We start from the raw sequence: 27,535 nt of genomic DNA on the forward strand, positions 1-27,535 counted from the left end.
CATTTGACGGGCGCTGAACTAAAAGCTTTGGTAGACAACGCTGTTAAGGCAGCCCTGGATCGGCAGTATGAAGAGTACACCGAGTCCCGAAGCAGAACCCTAACTACACCACACTCAAAGCCAAAAACCCACTCTAAATCTCACAGCAAACCACCCTCAACTCCGTCTAAACCTAAGAAGGACGACGATGGGCACTCTTCCAATGAGAATAGTGTCCACCCTAAGAAGAAAGTGGTCGATGATACACCTCGCGTCAGGGGTTGCACGTATAAATATTTCGTATCTTGCAAACCCCTAGATTTCACTGGGGAAAAGGGCGCGGTAGATTGTATGACCTGGTTAGACGAGATGGACACTGTGGTGGACATCAGTGGTTGTGCAGAGCGAGACTTGGTGAAGTTTGTTTCGCAGTCGTTCAAGGGTGAAGCCCTAGCGTGGTGGAGATCTTTGGTTCAAGCCTCTGGGAAGGCTGTTTTATATAGCATGACGTGGGAGGAATTTATGGCTCTCATCAAGGAAAATTACTGCCCTCAGCACGAGGTTGAAAAGATCGAATCTGACTTCCTATCGCTAGTCATGAAGAACGTGGATTGCCAGACATATCTCACGACTTTCAACACTCTGTCAAGGTTGGTTCCGTATCTTGTAACACCGGAACCCAAACGGATTGCGCGCTTCATTGGGGGCTTGGCCCCAGAAATAAAAGCTAGCGTAAAGGCATCTAGGCCTGCTACTTTCAGATCCGTGGCAGATATATCTCTGTCTCTCACGCTTGATGCAGTGAGGCAGAGATCGTTGAGGAATGCTGATAGCGAGAAGAGGAAACGTGAGGATGATGATTCACGTAGATCCAGCAAGAAGCATCGGGGCAATCGTGACAACAAGAGGGGGTCAGAGAACAAGAATAATGACCGTCAATCAGGCGACAAGCCCTTGTGCAAGGTTTGTCAGAAGCACCACTTTGGAAGGTGCAGGTTTGAGAAGAAATCCCCGACGAAGCCGTGTGGGATATGCAAGTCCTCGGAGCATAGGACTCTTGAGTGCAAGAAACTCAAGGATGCAACTTGTTACAGTTGCAATGAGAAGGGGCATATCAAGACGAACTGCCCGAAGAATGTGAAAAGGGCTGAAGATGGGAAGAAGACCAATGCGAGGGTCTTTAAGATGGATGTTAAAGAGGCTATCCAAGACGACAATGTCATAACCGGTACGTTCCTTATCAATGATGTTTTTGCGAGAGTCTTATTTGATTCCAGAGCAGATAAATCCTTTGTGGATGATAAGTTCTGCGAATTATTAAAATTGCCTGTTAAAACATTGAATGTAAAATACGAAGTAGAACTAGCTGATGGGACTATGGGAACAATCTCAACTGTCTTAGATGGATGTGTTATATCCATTAGGAACCACTCATTTCCTTTATCCCTGTTACCCTTCAAATTAGCTGGTTTTGATGTAGTATTGGGTATGGATTGGTTATCGCATAACCAAGCCCAAATCGTGTGCAACCAGAAACAAGTGGTAATCAAGACTCCGTCTGGAGAACCACTTACTATCCAAGGAGATACTCGACATGGATTGCCTGCACATATATCCATGCTAAAGGCATCCAGATGTCTGAACAAAGGATGTGTCATTTATATGGCACAGGTAATCGTCGGTGAGGAGAAACCCAGAATTGAAGACATCCAAGTCATCTCTGATTATCCCAAAGTGTTCCCAGAAGAACTGCCTGGTCTGCCACCAAATAGGCAAGTGGAGTTCAGTATAGACATCATTCCAGGAGCGGCACCTATCGCGAGAGCGCCTTATAGATTGGCACCCACGGAAATGAAGGAATTAAGGACGCAGCTAGATGATCTGCTGGCCAAGGGTTTTGTTAGACCGAGTTCATCTCCTTGGGGAGCGCCAATCCTGTTCGTCAAGAAGAAAGATGGTTCGATGCGTCTGTGCATCGATTACCATGAGCTGAACAAAGTGACGATCAAGAATAGGTATCCTTTGCCCAGGATCGACGACCTGTTCAATCAATTGCAAGGAGCGAGCTACTTCTCCAAGATTGACCTAAGGTCAGGGTACCATCAATTGAAGGTCAAGGACGAAGACGTGCATAAAACTGCATTTAGGACTCGATATGGTCACTTCGAGTTCCTAGTGATGCCTTTTGGGCTCACCAATGCACCTGCCGCATTCATGGATCTCATGAATCGCGTTTGCAAGCCTTATTTGGATAAATTTGTCATCGTCTTCATCGATGACATCCTTATCTACTCGAAGAGTCAAGCTGACCATGAAAAGCATCTTCGATGTATCGTTAAACTGCTTCATCAAGAAAAGCTTTATGCCAAGTTCTCTAAATGTGACTTTTGGCTACGAGAGGTCCAGTTCCTTGGACACGTAGTCAGCGAGCGTGGTATCCAAGTGGATCCCGCTAAAGTTGAAGCAGTCATGAACTGGCAGGAGCCGAAGACACCTACGGAGATTCACAGTTTCCTAGGTCTAGCAGGATACTACAGACGCTTCATTGAAAACTTTTCAAGAATTGCTGCACCCCTAACTTCTCTAACTAAAAAGAAAATAAAGTTCGATTGGGGCCCTAAGCCGCAAGAAGCTTTTGATATCCTCAAACAAAAACTGAGCAATGCTCCAGTGTTGACATTGCCAGACGGAATGGAAGAATTCGTCGTATATTGTGATGCATCGCACACTGGTATGGGTTGTGTGCTTATGCAGAGGGGCTAGGTGATTGCCTATGCCTCGCGACAATTGAAAGTGCATGAAAAGAACTACACCACCCACGACTTGGAATTGGGTGCCATTGTATTTGCACTAAAACTATGGAGGCATTACCTGTATGGCATTAAATTTGTGATCTATTCTGATCACAAAAGCCTTCAGCATCTGTTCAATCAGAAAGATCTGAATATGAGGCAGCGACGTTGGATGGAAACTCTGAACGACTATGACTGTGAAATAAGATACCATCCAGGCAAGGCCAACGTAGTCGCAGATGCCTTGAGCAGGAAGGAAAGAGTAAAGCCGATAAGGATCAATGCCAAGAGCATTGAAATAAAGAACAGTCTGAATGAACGATTGTTAGCTGCACAGAAAGAAGCTGTGTTAGAAGCTAACTATCCAAACGAGAAGCTAGGGGTAACTGAGGAGCAGTTATCCTATGGCAAGGACGGAATACTGAGATTGAATGGAAGGATATGGGTTCCTGTTTTTGGAGGTCTTCGTGACGTTATTCTCCAGGAGGCCCACAGTTCCCGATATTCCGTTCATCCTGGTGCTGATAAAATGTACCAGGACTTGAAGGAAAATTTTTGGTGGATAGGCTTGAAGAAGTCTATAGCCACCTATGTAGCAAAGTGCTTGACTTGTGCGCAAGTAAAATGTGACAATCCAAACTTTCAAGGTTGGTGCCGTTTTAACTCGTGATTCTAACTTTAATGATTCGCTCATTTCACGTCTTTGATATACTAAGCTTTCGTTAAACGTTTTGCTATGATTTGATTGTCGAGCGTAAGGCGTATTAGAGTATGTTCGAGTATTTGATTGGGCCGTCATTAGTGTCGAGATTGTTGTTAGTTGGGCCACCCTTGTAACAGGCCGCATGTACGCACCTAGACCCACACCCGTATCCCTTTTGTATTGCATCTCGGCCCAAGACTCCCATCCCTTGTGCATGAAGATATGACCCAAATGAAGCCCAACCCTGAAGCGTCTGTTCACATATACAACGTATATACACCCACATGATGTTCACATATTATCGAAACCCTAGTTCTCTCCTTTTCCCTCATCAACAACCCGATGACAGCACATTAGCGAAACCCTACCTTCCCTTTCCTCCTCTGTTGATCGACGACAAGTTTGGCATGCAAGCTCCACTTCTTTTGACTCGCACATCACACCTCGGTCAGTTTAGTTGCCATGGTTTTGATTGTTTTGTTTCTTTGTTATAAGTGGTTATATTCTGTTGTGGTTGGTTGAGATTCTGATGATTAAAGCATTGATGTTCGAATATGTTATTATGTACGATTCTGATGAGATAAGAACCATGATGATAGTTACGGCTGTGATCTTCATGTAAACTGGGGTTTTTGTTTGTGAATAGAATTTGAACGATTTAGTAACTTTTATGAATGCTAGGATTATTAAGTGCAATCATGATAACTCAGGTAAAGGCCCAATAGAATTTGTGATATTTGAAAGTGGCGGCCCATGTTACAGTAGCTTTTATGAAAACATAAACCACCACATATGTACTACTTTTGTCAGGGATATTAATGTGCATGTGAAAGTTAAAAAGTAAGATGTTGGCCATGTGATCTCTGTGCACATGTACAGCCCCTACATGCTTCCTTTTGTACGGTCACCAAACACAAAGTGTGTATAACCATTATATAAATTAACTAATTGAAAGTGTTTAGTCTGATTTGATTAAACCATGTGGCCGCACACATAAAATAGTTCATCAGATGGGCTGCTACCTGATCAGTGGGCTAACAGTATTGGGCCGCACCTTCTAAAAATCATTCACATGTTACTAGCCCACGATGGAATATAGGATAAGGGAACCAATTTATTGGTGATAACTAAACATGAGAATCACTAGGCTTCAATGTTAAAGATGGGCTGAGTACCGTGACAAACCACATGTATGCTAGATAGGTTATTATATGTACATTATCTATTGAACTATTGACCACACTAAAGAAACAAATGGAATGGGGAATGATAGGTAATGTTAGGGCCGAGTTGACTTGCAAGTTTATATTCATAAACAGATAGTCAAGTGGGTATGGTGAACTAGATTATACATGATATGAAAATGGTTATAGGACTAGTATCTGAGTAGTTACCATGCGTCGAGTAATACTCGTGATTGAATGCGTGTAACGGTTTAGAGGAAATGAATTGATAATTGTTTTCGTGAGACGTGTACACTGATCAATACCTGATACAACTTACATGAACTTCATACACCTATTATGCGACTTTACGATAAATGTTACGGATCAATGTATTGTGTGATTAACAGCTACGACTTGTATATATGTGCTTTACTTGTCTGCTACTTGTGTGACGTGTACGTGGAATAAGTGATCTATATGTAACTGACTGTCTCTATTAAACACGATAGGATTTGATTGATCAACTGTTTAACGAACGTTTAATCTAACCGAGCAAACCAAGGTGAGTTCATTGCTCTTTTCTCAAGCATGGATCCCAGTGTAGGGATAACGGGTAACGTTCCGATGAGGAATGCATGGGTAATGGGTTGTTGGTTATTGTACTCAGTTTTCTATCATTGTAAGACCACTACATCTACCGGCACGTTGCTTGTAGGGCAACGGGGGTTATTAGTTGATAGCGCTATTAGGTTTGGCACCCTCACTACGTTCAAGGGGAACGGGCGTGAACTAATTACCTTAAAACATGACCAATGCTTTGATAGAGGCATTGGGGTTGGCAATCACATATCATATGGCCATTCGGTACTCGAGTAATAACAACATCAAAACGTCAAACATCATAACAACAAACAACACATCATTTTGCAAACTGTTTTACTCACTTGATCGGTAACACAACTTGGTAAACAAACACAAACCTTGAACTCACCAGCGTAGTCTGACACACTTGTTTACATGCTTGTAGGTAATTATTGAAGGAACTTGGGAGCTTGCTGTCTGATGCTGCTGGAGTGGTCGTGGTCATAATAAACAATTATATTGATTGGTTTTCTTACATTTATACGTTTATACGTTTATGCTTCCGCTCAATACTTTGGTTTTGGTTTAACTTTTCAAACGATAAATTTCTTTCAATTGGGTATTTTAATACATTATAACTTGTGTTTGATATGATTGGTGGCTCTTTGTTGGATCGTTGCACCTCCAATAGGGACATACCCTAGGTGGTAATTTGGGGGTGTGACATAAAAGCTGAACATCAAAAGCCGTCAGGCTTGCTACAACAGCCTAAACTTCCCGAATGGAAGTAGGAGATGGTAACGATGGATTTCATCACCAAGTTACCAAAGACAAAGAAGGGAAACGATACAATATGGGTGATAATTGATAGACTGACCAAGTCAGCACATTTCCTACCCATAAAGGAGACTCATAGCTCCGATGTATTAGCCCAGTTGTTTGTAGACAAGATTGTAGCCCTGCATGGCATGCCTGTGTCTATTATCTCTGATAGAGATACCAGGTACACGTCACACTTTTGAAAAAGCTTCCAGCAATCCTTGGGCACGCAGCTAAACTTCAGTACGGCTTACCACCCTCAGACAGATGGACAGAGTGAGCGTACAATCCAAACACTGGAAGATATGCTCCGTACATGTGTAATCGACCTAGGTGGCAGTTGGGATAACCACCTACCATTAGTCGAATTCTCCTATAACAACAGCTACCATACGAGCATTAAGGCTGCACCTTTTGAAGCTCTATATGGTAGAAAATGTAGAACGCCCGTTTGTTGGGCAGAAGTTGGAGATGTCCAAATGACAGGACCCGATATAATATTCGAGACAACGGACAAGATTGTCCAAATTCGCGATCGATTGAAAGATGCCCGAGATAGGCAGAAGAGCTACGCAGATTTGAAGCGTAAGCCTTTCAATTTCGAAGTAGGCGACAAAGTACTGCTAAAGGTATCACCTTGGAAGGGGGTGATGCGATTCGGTAAGAAAGGCAAACTAAGCCCGAGATATATTGGACCTTTCGAAGTAATCGAACGTGTCGGATCGGTTGCCTACAAGTTAAACTTACCGGAAGAGCTCAGTGGTATCCACAATGTGTTCCACATCTGTAACCTGAAGAAGTGTTTCGCTGACGAATCACTGGTTATACCTCATACAAATGTACACATCGACGAGAGCTTAAAATTCGTTGAGAAACCTGTGTCGATCGAGGATCGACAGGTTAAGAAACTTTGCAAGAAGTATATACCGATTGTGAAGGTGAAATGGGATGCCCGTAGAGGTCCTGAGTACACGTGGGAGGTTGAGTCCACGATGAAGGAGAAGTACCCTCATCAATTCCAATAAATCTCGAGGCCGAGATTTCTTTTAAGGGGGTGAGGATGTAACACCTCAAAATTTTGCCTCCAATAATGTATTGACACGTGTCTTGAGTTTACACGTGGTATTAAATACTGAATAAAGGACTAAAGTTGACAAACATGGAAAGTATGTAAATTCGAGGGTTAAAAATGTCAACAAGGGATAAATACATTGTACAGTAACCCGAAATGATGCTCGTACCTTCAAACGGATAAATCATGGATCGTACGGAACGAAATACGGAAGAAAGTGAGAAATTACAAACTACAGGGGTTAATTGTGTCAACATGTTTAAGTTATACCTCTGAGTGACCCTTTAACATACCCGAGGCTTTGTAACAGTAAATTATGCTCACTAGAATATATGATATAAATTTCACGAAGTTCCGTGTTAAAACGAGAAAGTTATGATCAATTCCGTATGCAAGGGGTTAGAAGCGTCAACAATGAAAGATAAGGCTTTTTCGGATAGTAATTAAACTAACTGGGGACTTAACGGTGCGGGTAAAAGTCACGAGGCCTTTATTCGTAAATAAACGAGGCCCAAAATGCAAAGTTACCCCTTCGGAACCGAAAGGTCAGGCTAATCATGGTAAAAGATTTGAAAATCTTGATTTGCAGGCCTCAGGCGGGCCGCGTTAGAGAAACAAGCAAGCTAATGCGGGCCGCGAGCCATGTGAAGATCCGTTTACTGACATGAGGATTCAGGCGCCCCGCGTACAAGTGGCCTGATCCTTAAAGCGGGCCGCGTCAGACCACCAGATGCAGTAAACATGAACAGATTCACTGTTTGAGCTTGTAACCGACCTTGGATGCATTAATTGAAGCATGGGCGCCCCCTACATGTCCCCTAACACTCAGGGACAGCTGCTGATCATCCATGAACAATTATAGGTTGAGTTGTAATGATCTTATGCCCAAAGTTTCACTATAAAAGGCAATATAGTGCACCATTGTTCATTACACCTTCAAACAACTCATCTGCTCATTTCTGGAGCTCTAAAGCATTCTTCTAACATCTCTGGTCGTGCACCAAGCTTCTGTAAGTTTGCCTAACCCTTTGTGGTTTAGTTTTTGCATAGTTTTAGCTTAAAAGTCAATCCGTCGTAATTAATGATTGACTTTACGATAAATCACAAATGGTCCAGTGGTTTGTCGAATCAAAGGTAGTTATATGTTGGTAATCATGTGGGCTTTAAACCCCTAAAAGGGCACCCTCTGATTCCCCTTCTAACTAGTCTGAATGTCGAGTCAAACGTGCTTAGAAAAAGTCAACAGAATGCTATTTTGCGAATTTATGCATAATCGGTAATGTAGATGGCGTGTAACCTCTTTTAACACTCACATAACATGATAATAATTATATTAACTAATCTAAGCTTGTTTGATCCGACCATTTACTGTTTTGACCCGGTACGGAGCCGAAAGTCGCAAAACTTTGACTTTTGCTTTGACTTTAGTTCTGACCCGTTAAAGTATGATTTAGATATGCCTTAGGACTCTCTTAAGACCAGGTTACATGATGGTATAACCCTCTGTGACCGGTTCGTTGTTTGACCGAGTCTTTTACACCTTTCCGTTAAATGCTTAAAAGTTGACCGTAACGCCCTTTTCAATTTAAAACGAAAATTTCGGACATGTGAAAGGACCATAACCTTAGTTACTGATTTCTAAGCATGTCCCTAAAATTTCACGTCAATCCGAGGTCCAGAATAGGAGTTATGCCAAATAGCGCAATTACGGAAACTTTAGTAATTAGATGGCGCAATTAGCATAACGCCTATCTAAACCCAAATTTCGGCACCAAACCTTTTACCCACTGATGTAAAATGATATATGGAGATTTTTTAAAGATTTTTAATGATTTTTAACCTGCTCATAACCTGCGGTTATGGCATCGGTTCGGTAAATACCGAATATACCCTTTTCGAGCATAACTTGAGTTCTACAAAGTATTTTGACCCGATTCCAGTTGCTACTGATTTTAAATAATAAATAGAGTTTTTTGGACTTTATAAACTGATCGGAATACTCAGATTTCCTGTAGAACTCAGAAACCTCCTTTATGATCTTTAAAATGACCGAAATACCCCTACGGGGCACATATTGGATTAAAACTCGTTACGGGCATTATGGAAGGTATCCTACTAATACCACAACTTCTTTAAAGCATATTGACTTAGGAAATTTGTGTAAGACTCTTACGGTTACCCGTTACGCCATTTGCGCGCACGGTTCGGCTTTTGTAACTAGTTACATAAATTAGCCGAAACGGGTCAAACCTTATTGTTTTGACCTCAAAATCCAGAGTGTGATTATATTACCCAAATAAAACAAGTCTTCAAACTTGTCGGGTCTGAATAACATTCCATTCCCGGTTTTCGCCTTTCACGCGATTAAATCGTAAATATCCCTTGAAACTGACCGGTCTAAGCTAAGGCTAAATTAAAGACCCGTTAGGATTCTAATAGGTTGATTTAAACCTTCGTTCTAGAATAGGAGACCAGTAAAAGAAACTTGCATTGTTTATTAAGGATTAATACTTGCTCAGGTAAATACTGTTAACTTATTTTCTGTTATACGGGCTTGGGTTACGGTATTTAAAATACCGCTTGGTCGGGCAATTGACCCCAACTCATTAGTAGTTGGGTATTATCAATGTGACCTGTTTAAAAACTTGTTTTGTTGGCTTTACGCCTTTGGGATCTTAATGACCATGTCCCGGATATCCTTGGCATCATTTTACGAAATGGCCACGACTCCGACACACGAGTGTAGGCGTACACCCGTAATGTATCTATATTATTAAAGGTATAACCGTTGGTTTTCCCGCCACGGCTTTATGCTTAGTGGCGTGTCTATTAACCTTTAACCCGGCACGACCTGGGCGACCGAACGCATAGTAACATGTAATTCTTTTACAAGATTTAATCATAAATTATCCCAAGTTATAAAGAGTTTGTGCCTTGTGCATTCAAATCAATTTTATTAAACATTTTACAAAAGTGTCGGTTGAGTGTATTTACCAGTGTAAACTGACGTATTTTCCCCAAAAAGATTAAATGCAGGTTCTAAGCGTAATTGGCTGGATATTTCTCCTTAGCATCAGTAAAGAGTCTCGCAAGCTTAGGATGCTTACGTCTGTTGAACAATACTTATGTTTTACTTTGATCCGCTGTGGATTATATTTCGATAATTGTGATACTTTGATATTACATTCAAAGGTTGAAATATATTTATCTTATTGCTTCCGCTGTGCATTTATATTGTGTGGTTTGACTATATTGTTGCCAACAACGTCACGGTAATCCCCCACCGGGCCCACCGGTGAAACACGTGGAAATCGGGGTGTGACATTGTTACATTGACTAAAAGTCAAAGATGAAACATCAAATGTACAACCAGATCATGAATGAGTAATGAAAGAACGTAGTGAGTGTATTGAGATGAAATACACTAACGACATTTATGTCACATACTTCATTAGAAGTCATTGAAAAAAAATTCACAAGTGTGAATTTTAACATATGAAAGTAAAAGTACTATATGTTATTGTATACCTTCAATAAATCTTGCGAGATTTATAAGTAGATGCGTCTATCACTTGATTATTGTTAGATCTATATGGAGATTTTACATTCATTTGGGAGAGCATCCTAAATATACATATCTCCTAATGAATAACAATAGATGTGTGCAAATCACTTATGGCAAAATTATGAATGCCATGTTGTTGAGTGTCGATCTAGTTGACTCTATCTCACACATAATAGTGATTGTAGATAAGAAACATTCATCTTGTTGGTGATGAATGTGTTCACCAAGTGACTTGGATTAAGACTTATGTTTAAGTACTTATGAGTCAATGGTAGATTGTTGGAGATCAAAGGTAATCAAGTTATGTTCCTTAAATGAATGATGAAATTTAGCTTTGTGCTATATACAATAATTTGTGAGACCTTCCTAAATATTGATGTTTTAGGATTATGAATAAGTCTCATTATTTTGTCTTAGCAAGGAATGAATGTTGCAAAGTGATATTATGATATCCTTAGGGCTGTGAAGAATCAGAATGATGCATCTTCTGTTCATATGCTAAAGTATTGTAGTCTAAAGCATGCTAGACTAGTACTTGGTTAATTATGGGTCTTGACGGAGACTAATTAACTCTAAACATTCAAATGTGTATGAACACAAAAAGAATTTGTGTATGGACAAAGTTGAGAGAGAATTTTCGTTCATTATAAGGAAATGACATGTAACTTTTAAAAGTTTGTTCGAAAAGCTAATAAGGAGAACTCATTGTCTATGTTTATTCTAGATGTTAAATTAGAATTATTCTAAGTTGGTGACAAACTTATGACAATGGCATGTGTTGCTTTGGTCAGCTCGGAAGCTTGTGTAAGCTAATGCAATATGAGTTGAATTCACTGATACAATAAGGTTGGTCTTGTTCAATCATATGTGTATAAATGTCGTCATAAGTGGTGTTACGGAAATGTTGATCAAATGGCAAGAAACGTGGGGGAGGAACCATTAAGAAACAACCCTATAAGGGTATGTAGAAATGGTTCTCATTAACACATCTAAATGTTATCCAATAACACTTAAATGTGGGGGGTGTCTTGCATTTGTTTTTAGCAATAAGGATTTTGTAATCCAAACTAACATTGCAAATAGACGACTAAGTGGAGGACACAAAGGTCGTAGTGCATAATGGAGATGTGTTTGCCTTAAATGATACACGTATCTTACAAAGACATATGTTATAACCAGATTCAGATGGCCACTGAGGTTATAGTCTTAGAAGTTGACAATAGGCAAAATTAACTTATGAGTTAAGAACACATCATGACAACTGATCTCAAATATGCAAAGTTATTTGCTAATGTTATAGATCCAACAACCTGAGGGTTTATTAGAGATCAAGTTGTGGAATGGGACTGAAGCCCTTGAAAAATGAAGTTCATATGATGGAAACCTAACTCAGTAGACTGGAGATCCCAAGAATTGAGTTCAATAGGAAAACCTAATTGTCTGAATAAGCAAGGTCACTGTGGGGGAATAACCCTATGCAGTTAATAAGGTAGTTTATTATAAAGATTAATAAACTTCGTAGTCCATTCCTTAAAGTGACAAGTGTGAGGCTAAGCATAATATGTGGTAAATGATTTGGATAGATCACGATAACCACAATGCTTTTAATGATCTAAGGAGAATCACCTATGTTAGAGAGAAGTGGGGTCGTTTCGAATGGAATTGGGGGCACAATTCCTAGAGCTCTCGCAGAACCAGGAAAGTGTTCCACGACCATTATTGGACACGACTATGAGGAGATGACCCGGCTAGGGAGAGTCTTGTGTGAAGTGTATTGTTGTCCACACAAACGGCAGACGAGTTCAAAGACATCTCAGAGCTAGTGGGCTAAGTGCATTTCATAAGCGAAGGTTCAAAGGGTAACACCTACCTATCGTATGCAAAACTCAACTGTCGAGGTTACATTGGAAATTTTAAGTGTTTTGAACAATCTCCATTCATGTGGGGGATTGTTGGGAAAATTAGTGAATGGATATTTAGTTAATTTATAATTGAATGAAATTATAATTACTAATTAAACTCCATATGTGAAACTCTTGAGTAGAGTTTTATGTCACTTGATTAGCTTTTATTAGAGTTTTATGTCTCTAATTAAATCACTAATTAAGTGAAACTTTTATTAGAGTTTTATGTCTCTAATAAAAAATCACCAAGAAACTCTTCACTATAGACAATTCTTGAAGTAAATGGTAGGCTATGTGACTCATTGGAATCATGAGAAAACTCAAGAGAAAGATAATATGTATGAAGAATTCTTGGAGAAGTGGTGAAGACTTGAACATCCATATGTTGGGAATTATAGAGAGATGAGTTTTCTCTACTCGATTCCATCATCTTCATATCATTATTTTTCCACAAGTTCAAACACTATAATTCTATTCAGTGTAACCTTGGGCGCGTGGCCATTTCCGGCAGTACAGACTGCTTTGGCTGTTGTACCCTGGGAGACAGACGCGTCGTCTTTAGTAGAGGCGCGAAATCTGTTTTAAGGGAAGCGTGTTGAACACGTGCCTAAGCCATAATCATCAACATTTGTTTGTTCTTTTTGTAGGAAATTATTGTACATGAAGACGTGGTTCAAGACCTCGTTGAATCCTACACAACGGACTGAAAACACAACGAACCATACAAATAGACGCGGTTAAAGATCAAGTTGAAGACTTTATCTTTTGAAGATATTGGTTTGAATCGATTGTTTTATTAAATATGTTATAGTTCATATTTATTTACGTTTGAATTTATACACGGTTCATGTGCTACAATTTCCCAAATGTTTAAAGAGAGTATCTTTATTTTTTATTAGTTTTATTAATAAAAATGTGACCCATTTCCTACATTATATAGATTATATGTCTTGAGTCTTGTTGTTAAAAAAGATGTCTTGAATATTGATGTTATATTGCTTGCAAAGTGATGACATGTGGAGTTTTTCATGTTCTCTGCTGGTTACAGAAAAGTTTAAAAGATAATTCTATGTGCTCTTAAAAAAAAGAAAGAAACCTTACAGGCTTTTGTCTACAAGGCTAGGTTTTTTGAACATCAATATGAGAAGCATTTGTAATATCCATTCATAATGTATTTTAGTTCCATCAAGAAAATTACAATACTTTTCAATTTTAAAAAAAGAGGAATCTATCAGCCTTAAAGATGATGGAACGGGCTTCTTATGTTGGCTTAGATTATCCAATATATACACAAATTGGCGTAAGGCTTCTTATCTTTCCATCTAAGTTTGGCAACAGGTTCATAGCTAGCGCTATTGGACCAAGGCGTTGTCGATGAAAATTCTACTCTCATCTAAGAGTTGTCCGATATGTGGAGCAGAGGATGAGATCGTGGACCATTTCTTTTGTCGTGCAAATTCGCTAAAGAAGTGAAGGGGTATGGTCCCAAAAATCTTGCGCAGGCGCATAGGACCATACCACAACCTCATCACATAAACATCGTTAACGGAGCCCTGCACGGTTGCGCAGCGGTTCTAAACAAAGATGTAGAAGAAAACAACCTTTTATAACCGTGCGCCGGAGAAAGGGTAAAGCTAACCTTCAACTAACACCCTTGCGCGGGCTCGCGCAAGAGCATAGTTAGACTTGAATACAAGATCCTAAACATCTCCGCGCACCGGGAACCAAGACTTGAACAAAAGTATTTTTCATTTATAACATGATATACACGTGGCAAGGGCATGAAGGGTTACAGCTGTAAAACCTTCTAGAAGACTTCATCGTGCACAACCATTCGGTTACAACTGAATAGTGACGTGGCATCATCCTGGACGCTCATCTAAGTCACGATGATGGCACTAACTTGGAGAAGAATCCACACAAACCCACTTTTCACGTGGCATCTCCCCAGCCATCGATCACCCTCACGATCCGTGTGCATGGATGTGACGTTAGTGATTGACGAAAAAAGGGCATAACCGACTACGGAAAATAATTCCCGTTACTATCTCCGTCAACAAATTTTCCCGCCCAAATCCACCTATAAATAAATCATGCCAGGTATGATCTCACAAGTTACACTCATTTCACATTTACTACTTCTTCTTCATCGAGATCTGTACTTATTCTCACGCCGGAGGGTGGTTACGGAGAGAACCCTCATTCTTCCCGTGGCGAGTCTTACGACTTTCTGTTTTGCAGAGATCGCCGGAAAAGAAGCTTAGTTAAACCCCGAATCAAGCGAGACGACTAACCCTTTTTATGCAGAACTAAACCCCTGGTCCGATTGATTCCGGTCATTCGAACCACTGTTTCTTCAAGAAGCCTAGGAGTTTGTAGCAAATTGGTGCAGGCGGTATTCGTTCTTCTTTTTTGATGTAAAAGACCTTGTTAACTACATTCTTGCAAGGGGTTCCAAAAGATGGAAAAAACGTTCTTTTAGTGTTGATATGACACAATAGGATATGGGTATAAGAACAAACATTTTAATAGTTATCAAATGAAATAATGAATACTAAATTATAAGCACCTAAAACCTTTTCTGAAATTTGTATCACATTTTTTAAACATTAAAATCATATAACTTGGACAACAGATTATTATTTAAAAGCTCTATGGCAAATCTGTGAATAGTTTACAGTTCTAAGACTACACGGTATGGGGTCGTCCCCCTCCGTCCTCGGTCCGGCGTCACAGGAACACCATTCCCCCCCCCCCTTTCGGCGTCCTCATCGTCCTCTCCAGGACGTTGGTGACGGGCCACAAAAGGACAAAACCCAACACTACCCCCTCTCTCACACACCTATACATACAATATATACATATATATTTTAGGTCCATCTTTCCATTTCCATACCTCCATCCTCTTTGTCCCATCCTTACACCCATACTACGTGGATCCTACATGACGGATCATCCTCCAAGGGAGGATCGACCATCACCATACCGTATAGCCTAATTCTAAAGGAAGAAAGAAAACGACCAGCTCTTTGTTTACTTTTTGAGTCTCTGTCGCATGTTGGGGATCAGCCCATTAAGTACAGTGATCACCTTGGCCCACTCACTTTTACACCATCAGCCCAATAGTTATTTTATATCCAATCATTCAGCCCAACAACATTTAGACAACATCTAGCCCATTTGGTAAAAGGCTTTAGTTTAATACTTTAATAGTTTAATATATACCTCAAACATTTCTAAGAGTATTAAGTTCAACTAAATTTCAGCAAATGATGAATCAACTATTTTTGTGAACTTAATATTCTCATGATCAAATATACCATCCTAGCCTATTAAAGAAAACATGTATGATAGTTCATTTCGCTACATGTAGAGAAGCATTTTTTCTAAGCAGTGGCGAAGTTTGAATTTTTTTACGGGAGGGTCGAAAACGTATATACTCAAAAATTTTTATAGAACCGGGGGGTCGAAAATATATATACTCAAAATTTTCTATACGTAAACTATATATATAACACTACTGGCCGAAAAGTTCGAGGGGTCGGGCGCCCTCCCGGCCCCTTCAAAGCATCACCCCTGTTTCTAAGAATGCAACCCTTTGTCTTGCTACCTCGTTGCCACTTCTATGGCTACCTAACTACTTGAGGCCACTTACGTTGGAAAAAGGTTAAATCGTGAAAATTTTTCACGATAGAGCATATTGACTTGTTACATATTCGCTGGATTTGTTGACATATCACATTTTATTATTGGTTTGGACTTTCAGAATCGCTAATTTTTTTGGTACTTTTTGGAAAAAATACATAAATCATTTTTGTATTAAATAATGATTTAAATAATAAAATATTTCACACTTTAAGTGATTTTTTCCTAATCCAAACTTTTGAGAGACCAACGTACAAATTGTCACACCAAATAGGAACCAAACTTCACAAGACCAAACCATGGAAGAAAAGGTGACCAATGACACAAAAAAAAATCTAAATTTTACAAACTTCTACTTACTAAAAAAATTATTGAACAAAATATTAACAAACATAAGCCAATAACTTACATATAAATTAACAAACATAAACCCATTATAAGCATATTAGTCCATTGGATCATTAGTACTGATAAACCCATTTTAAAATAATCAGTTCACCCCATTTTATGCCCATTACCCTAAGCCCCCGGACCCGTTGCCGAATACTAGTTATAAATATTAGACAACTCAGAGACCAAAATATCATTTAGGGTAAATTACATTTTTCGTCCTTTATGTTGGTATCGGATTGCAATGGATGATCTTTAACTTCAATAACTACAGTCATAGTCCTTTATTTGTAAAACTCATTACACACTACGTCCTTTTACACTAACCTGGTTAAATTTTTCAGTTAATCATATCACATCTTTTACTGATTTAATTAAAGTAGTTTAATAATAAAAAAGGGTAAATTACACTTTTCGTCCTTTATGTATGTATCGGATTGCAATGGATGCCCTTTAACTTCAATAATTACAGTCGCAATCCTTTATTTGTAAAACTCATTGCACTCTACGTCCTTTAGCACTAACCAAGTTAAAATTTCAAGTTAAGTCTGATCACATAACGGTAGATTGGTAATTTTACTTATTTCTTTACACATAAATTGCACATAAATGATAAAACCCTCTTTCTTATATCAGCCATCTCTCTCCGTTTCTCCCTCTCTCCAACCAACTTCCACCGCCACAACCACCACCACTACCACCGTATCCCAGCCACTACCACCACCAAATTCATCCATCAATTCCCCAATACCACCAAATCCGTATCCAACAACCGCCACCACCAAAACCTTTATTTTGTCACAGATCTGAACAAAGGGGAGCCGAAAAAACTGATGGTGGTGAGGGTGGTAGCCGAAGGCGCCGCTGTCGTGAGCCACAGTCAGAGCTGAACAAAGGGCCAGAAACACCGCAATCAGATCTGAACAAAGGGGAGCCGGAAAAAACTGATGGTGGTGAGGGTGGTAGCCGGAGGCGCCGCTGCCGTGAGCCACCGTATGCAGTGGTTCTTCCTCTCTAACCTCTGTGTCTTTATATCTCTCTCACGCCGGTGATGGTGGAGTAGCAGCGGTAGACGATTCCAAAGCGGCCTCGGCCGATCTAGCCGGTGAATTGATAGTCGTTGTTTATAAGTTCCTTCATGTTTGGATGATGGGTTGTTGGTTGGTTTGTTGGATGGTTGTTACAGAGGGATGAGGGTGTAGGGGGTTTTATAATGGCTTGATGATGATTGTAGAAGTTGTATTAGAAAGAGAAAGAGTACAGGGAGAGATAGAGAGAGTAAAGGGGAGGTGATAAATGTTTAGTTTATAATTTTTATATAAGTTTTTAAATTTTGATATTCTTTTCTTATATATTAAATGACTGTTTTGCCCTCACATCTGAAAGTTTTAACAAAGTTAGGGTCAAAGGACCTAAGGTGTAACGAGTTTTGCAAATAAAGAACTGTGACTGTAATTATTAAAGAAAAAGATCATGTATTGCAACCCGTTACAAACATAAAGGACGAATAGTGTAATTTACCCTAAAAAAAATACCTAAAATACATATCACATATCATTCTTAGATCTCAGGTCTCTCTCTCTCAACACACACATTCTCTTTCTCTAAACCTTTTCTTCCCCAACCAAATCCACCACCTGCCACCAAACCACCACCATTACTTCGCCATTACACATCTGAACCACCACAGTTACGTCGCCAAACAGAATCAGATCATGGCGGTGAAAAAAGGGGTGCGGTTTTCCGAGCAAGATCTTCATCTTCCAATGAAAAACGACCAGATCTTGAAGGAAAATGACCAGATCTTGACGGAAAACGACCAGATATTGACTGAAAACAACAAATATTGACAGGATACGGTGGTGAGGTTGGATTCGGTGATGGTGCTGGGGATTGGTGGACGGATACGGTGGTGGTTGCTGGATGTGGTGGTGACGGTTGAAATACGGTGGTGGCGGCGACTGTATTTAGTGGTGGTGAATCATGGAATCGGGTTTGAGGTGGGTTAGGTGTAGGAATCATGGAAATATGGAATCCATGGTGGAAACTGAAATTGATATTTGGTGGCAGTGGTAGTTATTGACGCCGTGAACAACGTTCGTAGCCATTTTTTTATCTCCCTCTACTAGAACATCCGATTTGGTGGTGAATTTTGTGTTTATTTTGTTATCCACTCGGTAACATGGGACCTCCTTATCCGGATTGAATTTTTTGTTGGATATTTATTATTTAGCCTACCACAACCATGTAAAGATCACCATAGTGATCCAAAAATCGGGATGCCCATGGTGGTGCATTTGGTGGTGGTGGTGCTTATATGGAGGTGTTGTCCCTGGTGTTAATATGGTGGTGGTGGTGGGTGGGATAAAGAAAGAGGGGTGGGGTTTACAAGGGAGATGAAACAGGAAGTTAAATGACATTTTTGCCCTCACATGGGGTGCACATGCCCTCACTTAATGTTAAAAATTAATTTGGTTAGTGTTAAAGGACCTAGGGTGTAATGAGTTTTACAAATAAAGGACAACGACTGTAATTATTGAAGTTAAAGGTCGTCCATTGCAATCCGATACAAACATAAAGGACGAAAACTGTAATTTATATGAAACCATGGATAAAATGAGTTAAATGCCATTTTAGTCCCTGTGGTTTGGGCCATTTTCTTTGTTTAGTCCAAAGGTTTTATTTTTCGCATGTGGGTCCAAAAAGGTTTCACCGTTGCCATTTTAGTCCACTGAGATAACTTCATCCATTTTTTTGTTAATGAGAAGGGCAATTCAGTCATTTTATATGTAACTCTATTAACTAGAAGGGTAATTCGACCATATAAAATGATCAAATTGTCCTTCTCGTTAACATAAAAAATGGATGAAGTTAACCCAGTGGACTAAAATGACAACGCTGAAACCTTTTTGGACCCATATGCGAAAAATGAAACATTTGAACTAAACTGCCAAAATGACCCAAACCACAGGAACTAAAATGACATTTAACTCGGGATAAAATACTACCCGTATAAAACTTTTATGTCTTAAATCTAATTAAATATATTTAAGCGGCTAAAGTTGTCAGTTAGGCGAACTTGAAACCCCCTAGATGTTATTTGCTCATTAAGGTTGATCTAGCAAAAACTTGAAAATAATTTAAAATAAAGTGTGTGTTGTTGTTGCTAGTCTCCCTCAAACAAATTCTCTCGTGACTTTTCTTCTTCTGGTCGCTGGGTGGCTCGACGGAGAAGAGACTCTCTGGTTAGCGATTAAGGTCGCCTTCTTGGGCTGGACCTTCCTCTCTAATCCGGTTTCAATTCTCCCATTCGCCGTTCGGGACTTGGTCTTCTTTTATCTTCTCTGCTGGTGGTTTCTATCGTCCGGTGGCTCGACGAAGAAAAGGTGACCGACATAGAGTGAGTGGATTCCGAGTCCTCTGTGTTCACCTCGGACCTTTGTTATCCCCCCTCTCTATCCTAGTTTCCCGGATCTTCCTTTCGCTGTCTGGAGATAGAAATCATTCCCCATCGTGCGGCTTCTTATGGAGGCGACGACGACTCTTGGGAGGTGCAAAACAGTAAACGTAGAGGAAAAGGTGTTAAAGCAGGCTTCAGGAAGGATGTCTCCAAGTTTTTTGTGTCTAATATCCCTCAAGGCTGTCAGCCGTGGGACTTGGCCATTGCTTTTAGAGCTTTCGGGGAGATTGCGGGGGCATTCATTGCCAAGAAGAAAGACAAGGACGGTAGAACGTTCGGCTTTGTGAGTTTTAAAGATGTCAGGGATCTGGAGGAATTAAAGAACTTGTTATCTAAGGTGAAGTTGGGAGGGAACAAGCTCGTGATTAATGTGGCTCGCTTTGCAAAAGAAAACGGATATTCTTGGTTTGCTGAAGGGAAAGGGGGCAAAGGAGGCTCAGTGAAGATGAAGGGAGCCGGTCATCTTAATGGTCAGGCGGATGTTTCTCGTTCAACTGGCCTCAGGTCAGTAAAAAACGGTGTTTCATTTCTGGACGTTCTCACCAATAAGACCCATGCAGAGAAGGAAGAAAATGTACTGGTTTTGGACCCTGCCATTTTTTCTTTAGCAAATTCCCCCGGGAGGAGAGCGGTTGGTAGAGCGTTAGGTTTTCGAGAGCTCAGATCTCTCAAATCTTCGCTGTTGGAAGCAGGACTCGGGGGAGTCTCTATACAATATCTGGGAGGCCTGTATGTTTTAATCACTTTGGATAGTGTGGAGAGGTTGTCTTCTTTACTTAGCAAGAAGGATTCTTGGAGTCGGTGGTTTTCTTTGTTCCAACCTTGGCTCGGGCAGGCGCTTCCTTATAAGAGACTCACTTGGGTCAATATTCTTGGTGTTCCACCCCATCTTGTCTCTAGAACGTTTTTTATCAGATCGATAACCGTTACGACAAGGTAGTTCAATCTTCTCAGTTTCTTGAATCGGATGGGGATCTTTCTTTTGACCGGCTGGAGATTTCGTTGGATTTGGGTAACAGGGTTAACGGTCTCCTCAATCTAAGTTGGCAAGATAAAAGATATAAAGTTTGGGTAATCGAAGATAATGACCAATGGTTCCCGGATTTTCTTGGTGATGATGAGGAATTTCGGCTGCTTCATCGGAACTTGGTGACGTCCCGGAGTCTCCGGTGATCGGAGGTGGAACCGATAAGGAAGACGAAGAGTTTACTGAGTCTCTTAACGAGGTAGCCGATAAGACGTTGGAGAATTATGAGGACGTGCACGTTCCCATGCAGAAAGAGACTTTAGGAGGCGGTGCGGATTCCGAGATGGAGGGAGATCAGACGCATGGGGTACAGGATCAGTCAATTTTAATAATCATGTTTTCTTAGATAACGGTCAGACGGGGGATGGGGCCCAAGGTGTTTTGGGTTCTTTTAATATTGGTAAGCCCAATTCTTCGACGCCCAATAAGAAAATAAGGAGATCTTTAGTAAAAAGCAGGCCCAGTCATTTGTTTAGTTAAGTAGCCCATGTCGGTGAGGATATTAGACCCAGGAAAAGATCCAGGTCTTTAATCGAAGGGGATGGCCAATCTGGAGCTTTCGAGAACAATGGGGGGTCTGGGGGCGTTGATAGTAACAGAGGTTTTGAACAATTCTTCTTTGATCTTAATTATTTGGATCCTAACGAGGCTAACACGAAGGTCGATTCGGGTGACAATTTTGGGGGCGGTCATATTCAAGTTTCTGGGGAAGGCGAAGGAGGAGGAAAGGAGGGTGTTGGAGCTAATGTCAGGTCAGAGGTGGAGAAGGAGGTTCTGGAAACTATTAACGTTGGTACTAAAATCGGGATTAACGTTGCTGATTTTCCGGATTTGGTCAAGAAATCATTTAACTCAGGTATTAATGTGGTTCACCCATGAATTTTCTTTCATTGAATATTAGGGGGATCAGGGGTTCTAATAAGTCTGGTTGGGTGAAAAGTATGGTTTCTACCCATGGTATCTCGTTCCTTTCGCTTCAAGAATCCAAATGCTCTAGTATTTCTCGATCCGACTTGGCTTTTCTCTGGGTCAAGAAGGATTTTGGGATGGATTTCGTTGAGTCTGTGGGTCTGTCTAGAGGCCTTATTTGTATCTGTGATGATAAGCTTTTTAGACAAACGGGTGGTTCCAAGGATAGGCATTATTTGCATGTTAGAGGGTCTCTATTGGGTTGTGGGGAAGTTGTGAATATCCTTAATGTCTACGCGCCCCAGGGGGTTTCGGCTAAACAGTCTTTATGGGGCGAGCTGAAGAGCATTATTGATCTGAACGACGGATTATGGGTAGTTGCAGGGGATTTCAATGCTGTCCGGTTTAGAGAGGAAAGGAGAAATTGTGCGTTTAAGCAAACCTGTGCTAATCAGTTTAATGAATTTATTTATGATTCGGGGTTATTAGAGTACAGCATGAGCGACAAGAAATACACGTTTTTCGCCGATAACGGTAACAAATGCAGCAAACTGGACCGGTTTTTAGTTAACTCCGAATTTTTTAATTTGTGGCCGGCGGCTAGTTGTCGGGTTCTTTCGAGACTTTGGTCGGACCATAACCCCATTATCTTGGTGTGCCGGGTGAGCAATTTTGGCCCGCGCCCCTTTCGGTTTTTTAACTCTTGGATTGGATAGCCGGTTTTTGAGGAAGTCGTTTTCAAAGCTGTTTCTGAGTTTGACCTGGGAGACGTCAACCCCGACATTACTTTCGTTAGAAAGTTAAGTTTTATTAGAGACCAGTTGAGATCATGGAAAGATGAATTGCTTCGAAGGGAAGGTGAGGAGCTGGAGATTGCTATGAATGAGCTTGAGTCTTTAGATACGCTCCTTGATCAAAGAGACTTCACTGAGGAGGAGGAATGGATGTATCTCGAGAACAAGAAAATTATCAGGGTTGCGGAGCGGACCAAAGCTTTGGATCTTAGACAGAAATCTCGTATCAGATGGGCGAAAGAGGGAGACGAAAATTCTATTTTTTCACGCTATGATTAATAACAGGAAAGCCAGCAACACCATCCATGGTCTTGAAGTGAACGGGGCTTGGATTTCCAAACCGTCTCTTGTGAAGAAGGAAGTGTTTCGGTTTTTCAGATATAAATCTGTGGAAGAGGCTGTTAGTAGACCCCCCTTGACGTGTTCCCATTTCAAGAAGATCCCGTCCACATTAGCTGCCAGTTTAGAGGTTCGTTTCTCTAAGGAGGAGGTCAAAGCGACAGTTTTCGGATGTGATAAAGATCGTGCGCCAGGTCCTGACGGGTTTAATTTTAGATTCTTTACGCATTTTTGGGACCTCTTTGCTTCGGATTTCTATAATATTTTGGACTCCTTCTTCATTGTTAGTGCATTACGTCTATTGACTTCGTCTTGCATCATGTAATAGAATAGGATAGATTAGAATAATCAGTGCTCGAGGTTCGAGAGTCGAAACTTAGTGGTTATGCAAGAGGTTCCGCTTATATGGACAATGTCCATAAAAGCGAAACCATAGCATGTAGTTTCGCTTATATGGACATGTCCATATAAGCGAAACCACCTCCACTATATATAGGGGCATTGTTTGTTTATTTGGTAACGGATCTAGAAATTGTAACGAAGTGCTGCCGAATTGCTTTCAGGTTGTAAACATTGTTAAATCAATCAAAGAAGCATTATAATTAGTTTGAGCGTCCGTTTCATTGATTCCGCCTTTGAATCGGATTCACAACTCTTCTGATTGACTCATTCGGGTTCAACAACGATCCTACAAGTGGTATCAGAGCACAGGAGGAAGAGTTTAGCTCAATTGGATCTGTTTTCTGTCTTCTACACCTTCTTTTTCGATCTGAACAAGTTTCCACGGTTAAAATCGGCCAAATTTTTCACAGAATGTGTATTGGTGGATAATAACAAACCCTTGAAAGTTTCATATCAAAATTCGGATTAAAAATGGACCAAATTACCTTCGGATGTAGTTTCGCTTATTTGGACAGTGTGTGGTTTCGCTCATAGATCCACATAGTTTCGCTCTTGTGACACTTAGTTAATTGAAGATTCGCTCAAAATACATAGTTCCGCTCAAAGGTTTCGCTCGAACGGACATTATAGTTCCGCTTATACGGACATTGTAGTTCCGCTTATACGTACATTGTAGTTCCGCTCATACGTACATTGAGCAGTTCCGCTTATTTGGACATAACCAGTTCCGCTTATTTAGACATAACCAGTTCCGCTTATTCGAACATAATCAGTTTTGCTTATTTGTCATAAAAGGGGTTTTCGCTTTTAGTGCACAACACTTGGGTTTTGCTCATTAGCACAATATGATTTCGCTCATACGCTCAACTTGATTTCGTCCAAGTGTCATATTTCGCTCGATAGTGAACTTTATCGTGTCAAGATCATTTCACGACAATCGAGTGTCAGTGTATTTCAGATTACTTGATATTGTTTAAACTGATTGAGGTTGTTTGTTTGCTTTCAGGTTATTGACTTTCAGGTGATTAAAGATGTCAAACAATGGTGAAGAGTTCTACAACACATTTTACAACGCGTTCACTTCCGAATCGACGGATAGAAGATCTGAGTTGAAAGAATATTCAAGAGAGATTTCGGAGAATTTGAAGTTTGAGAACATGTACGGAAGCCAACAGAAGCCACCAAAGTTAATGAAAGTTGAAGACTATAACTGGTGGAAAAACAGATTTGAGGGTTGGGTAAAAGCTTTCGCTTCTGAAAGCTGGTTAAAATTGACAAATGGATACATTGAACCAGTGAAAGAGGGAGGAGAGTTAATAGATCCAAAAGATTTCACAGACATAGACATAAAAAATGTTGTGGCTGAATATAAAATGATTACGTTAATCAAACAGTCAGTGAGAGAGGATATATCTCGTTACTTGAACAAGAGAAAACTTCAAAGAGTTTGTGGGAAGCGTTAGGGAAAAAGTGTGTAGGAAGTAATGAAATTGTCAAAAACAAAAAGAAATTGTTGCGTAAAGAGTTTGATTTATTCTGTTGTATGAAAAATGAATCTGTTTGTAAAATGATCGAAAGATTCGGATATCTGAAAATGGAGCTGGCTAGACATGAAATCAAATATTCTGAAGAAGAGATGGTGGATAAATTGTTTGATTCATTGCCCAAGGATCAAGATTGGCAATACTTCGCTCTAATGCTGAAAAATACAATCAAGCCTGATGATTTAAAAGTAGATTTGCTGATTGAAAGGCTTGAAAGCCATGAGTTGGAGATAAAAAGATCCAAAGTCAACCGTCCAGCTTATCAGCAGAATGTGGAACTTTACTACAGAGGAAATGCACCACAGGCTGGATCTCCAAGAACAACGTTTTCTGCAGAAAGTTCAAATTCAGTGAACAATGAAAGTCTTCACAGTGGATCTTCTTCAAACACTTCAGACCAATCTGCTTCAAAGAATCTATTCTAGTGTAATATCGCAGTTGATTTGAAGAATGGGCAGAATTTCAGTGAAGAATCGGCGAAACAACATATGGTTTTCTTAGCATCTGTACTTGAATCGTATGAAAGCCTCGTTGCAGGGAAGATTGGCAATACCAATTTGATGAAAGAAGATTATGATCAATTAGACCCCGAGGAGATGGAACTAATGGATATAAGATGGTGCATGGCCAGTGCGGTTCGTCGAGCACAACGGTTCATGGAGATCATGGGAAGAAAGTCAATTGGTGGACCATCTACCAAACTGGGATTTGATAAATCCAAAGTGACATGCTTAAAATGCAAACAAAAAGGTCACTTCAAGCGCGAGTGCAGAAATGCGTATGCTGCTGATGATTCTGAAAACCCGTTCAACGAAGATTATTACAAGAAAGCGATTTACCATCAGAACAAGTCTGAGCCACCAAGATTGAAACAACCTGAAGAAAAGTCAAGGGCTCTTGCAGTCATATATGATGATGAAGGTTACGACTGGAGTCAAGTTTGCCCAGAAAAAGATGCTGTTGGGTATGCATTTGTTGCTGATGCTGATCCTGATAGATGGTGGAAAGCAGACTATGCAAGATGGGAAATTAGAAAATTAAACGAACCTTTCAAAGAAGCCCAGAGAGCCAAACGATGGAATGAAGAATTGGAATGTTACATGGATCCACAGGGTAATCCAGTTGCTGACCCATCAAAAGTGGATTTCAAAGCTGTAACAAATCTGCTTCCAAGGCAAGCTACTTTCAACACACGAAGGTTATCTGATAAAGAGTATTTGCCTGATTTGGAGAAGAAGATAAGAGAGGTTTGTGAAGCAAGTCTACCGAAGGTGGTAGAGATGAAGAAGAGAAAAGAAGAAGAATTGAAGAAGATGATTGAAGAAGTAAAAGCTGTTGCAAAGACTGCTGCTGAAGAGGGACAGAAAGCTGAAGAAGAACATAAGATTGAGGAAGCACTTAAAGAAGGAAAAGAGGAGAAGAAAGAGGAAGTTCAGAAAGCTGAGACAGAAGAATCGGTGCTGAAAGAGACTGAGGTAAGAAAATCTTCTGACTCATCAAATGGAAAATTGGTTGATGAAAAAGAAAACAAGTGCAGGAATTGCATAGAAATGTGCAAAGCCTGTACTGAAAAAGATGACATTATAAAAACAAAAGACAATGACATAGTTAAACTTGAAAATGTTTTCACAACAAAATATAAAGAAATGATTGAAACAGAAGAAATTTTGAAAATAAAAGTTGAAAAACTGACACAAAAATGTCAAGGTCTTGAAAAGGATAATGAGGTGTATCGACAACTGTGTACAACAAAATGTGTCGATTGTGTTGAAAAAGAATCTAAATTTCAAGATTTACAAAAACAGTATAATTCTTTAAAATGGTCGAGTCAGAGAGTACAAGAAGCTTATGATACTTTGAAAAGCCAAGTCAAAAGTTTTGATCAAAGATTGTCTGAAACTTTAGTCACTAAAGAAATGTATGAAAGAAAGTTTAAAGAAAAGCAAATTGAATTGAACAAGTGTGTTGATGAAATTGCTAATCTTAAACAAGTCTTGGCTGAAAAAGAAAAGATTGTTACAAAACTTCAAAGTTATCATAACTCTTCGTACATTCTCGAACGCATTTTCAACATCACATCAGATGACAAAGATACTAATAATTGCAAAAAGGGTATTGGTTCAGAATTTCATCAGGTACCACCACCATTGAGAAACAATTATACTTTTTATGATGAGGAAAAGGTGGCAAAGGGTTTGAACATAGCTGACCAATTACCTGATACTATCGATGTGACTTATACCAAATCTGATGATGCTGATGATTCAGAGGTGGTAAGTAAGGTTGTTGATAGCGTTTTGAAAGATGAGTCTACAAAAGGTAAGTCTGAATCACAGGATGAAGATGAAGGAAATCTTTATGATGGATATCTGAAAAACACAAAATCCGAGAAAAATTTGAATGATGATTCAAAGGGATTGGTTTATACCATGATTGGATCGGA

At 40.0% G+C, this 27,535-nt stretch overlaps 1 protein-coding gene across 1 annotated transcript; it reads left to right on the forward strand.

The window, feature by feature from the left end:
- Positions 1-21,979: 21,979 nt before the first annotated feature.
- On the forward strand, positions 21,980-24,596 carry LOC110915009. Its single transcript, XM_022159659.1, has 4 exons — positions 21,980-22,624; positions 22,730-22,959; positions 23,093-23,429; positions 24,555-24,596. The coding sequence occupies exons 1-4, from the start codon at positions 21,980-21,982 to the stop codon at positions 24,594-24,596; spliced, it is 1,254 nt and encodes a 417-aa protein (XP_022015351.1).
- The last annotated feature ends 2,939 nt before the right edge of the window (positions 24,597-27,535 follow it).

This window comes from Helianthus annuus, chromosome 1 (genome assembly GCF_002127325.2).
Source record: "Helianthus annuus cultivar XRQ/B chromosome 1, HanXRQr2.0-SUNRISE, whole genome shotgun sequence".
NCBI lineage: Eukaryota > Viridiplantae > Streptophyta > Magnoliopsida > Asterales > Asteraceae > Helianthus > Helianthus annuus.

Excerpts from the sequence above, each read along its gene's own strand:
- LOC110915009 (XM_022159659.1), top strand. The coding sequence starts at position 21,980 with ATGAATTTTCTTTCATTGAATATTAGGGGGATCAGGGGTTCTAATAAG. Across the intron at positions 22,625-22,729 it reads GGCCGGCGGCTAGTTGTCGG|CCGGTTTTTGAGGAAGTCGT; the intron begins GTTCTTTCGAGA and ends TGGATTGGATAG. Across the intron at positions 23,430-24,554 it reads TTTTGGACTCCTTCTTCATT|GTTATTGACTTTCAGGTGAT; the intron begins GTTAGTGCATTA and ends GTTTGCTTTCAG.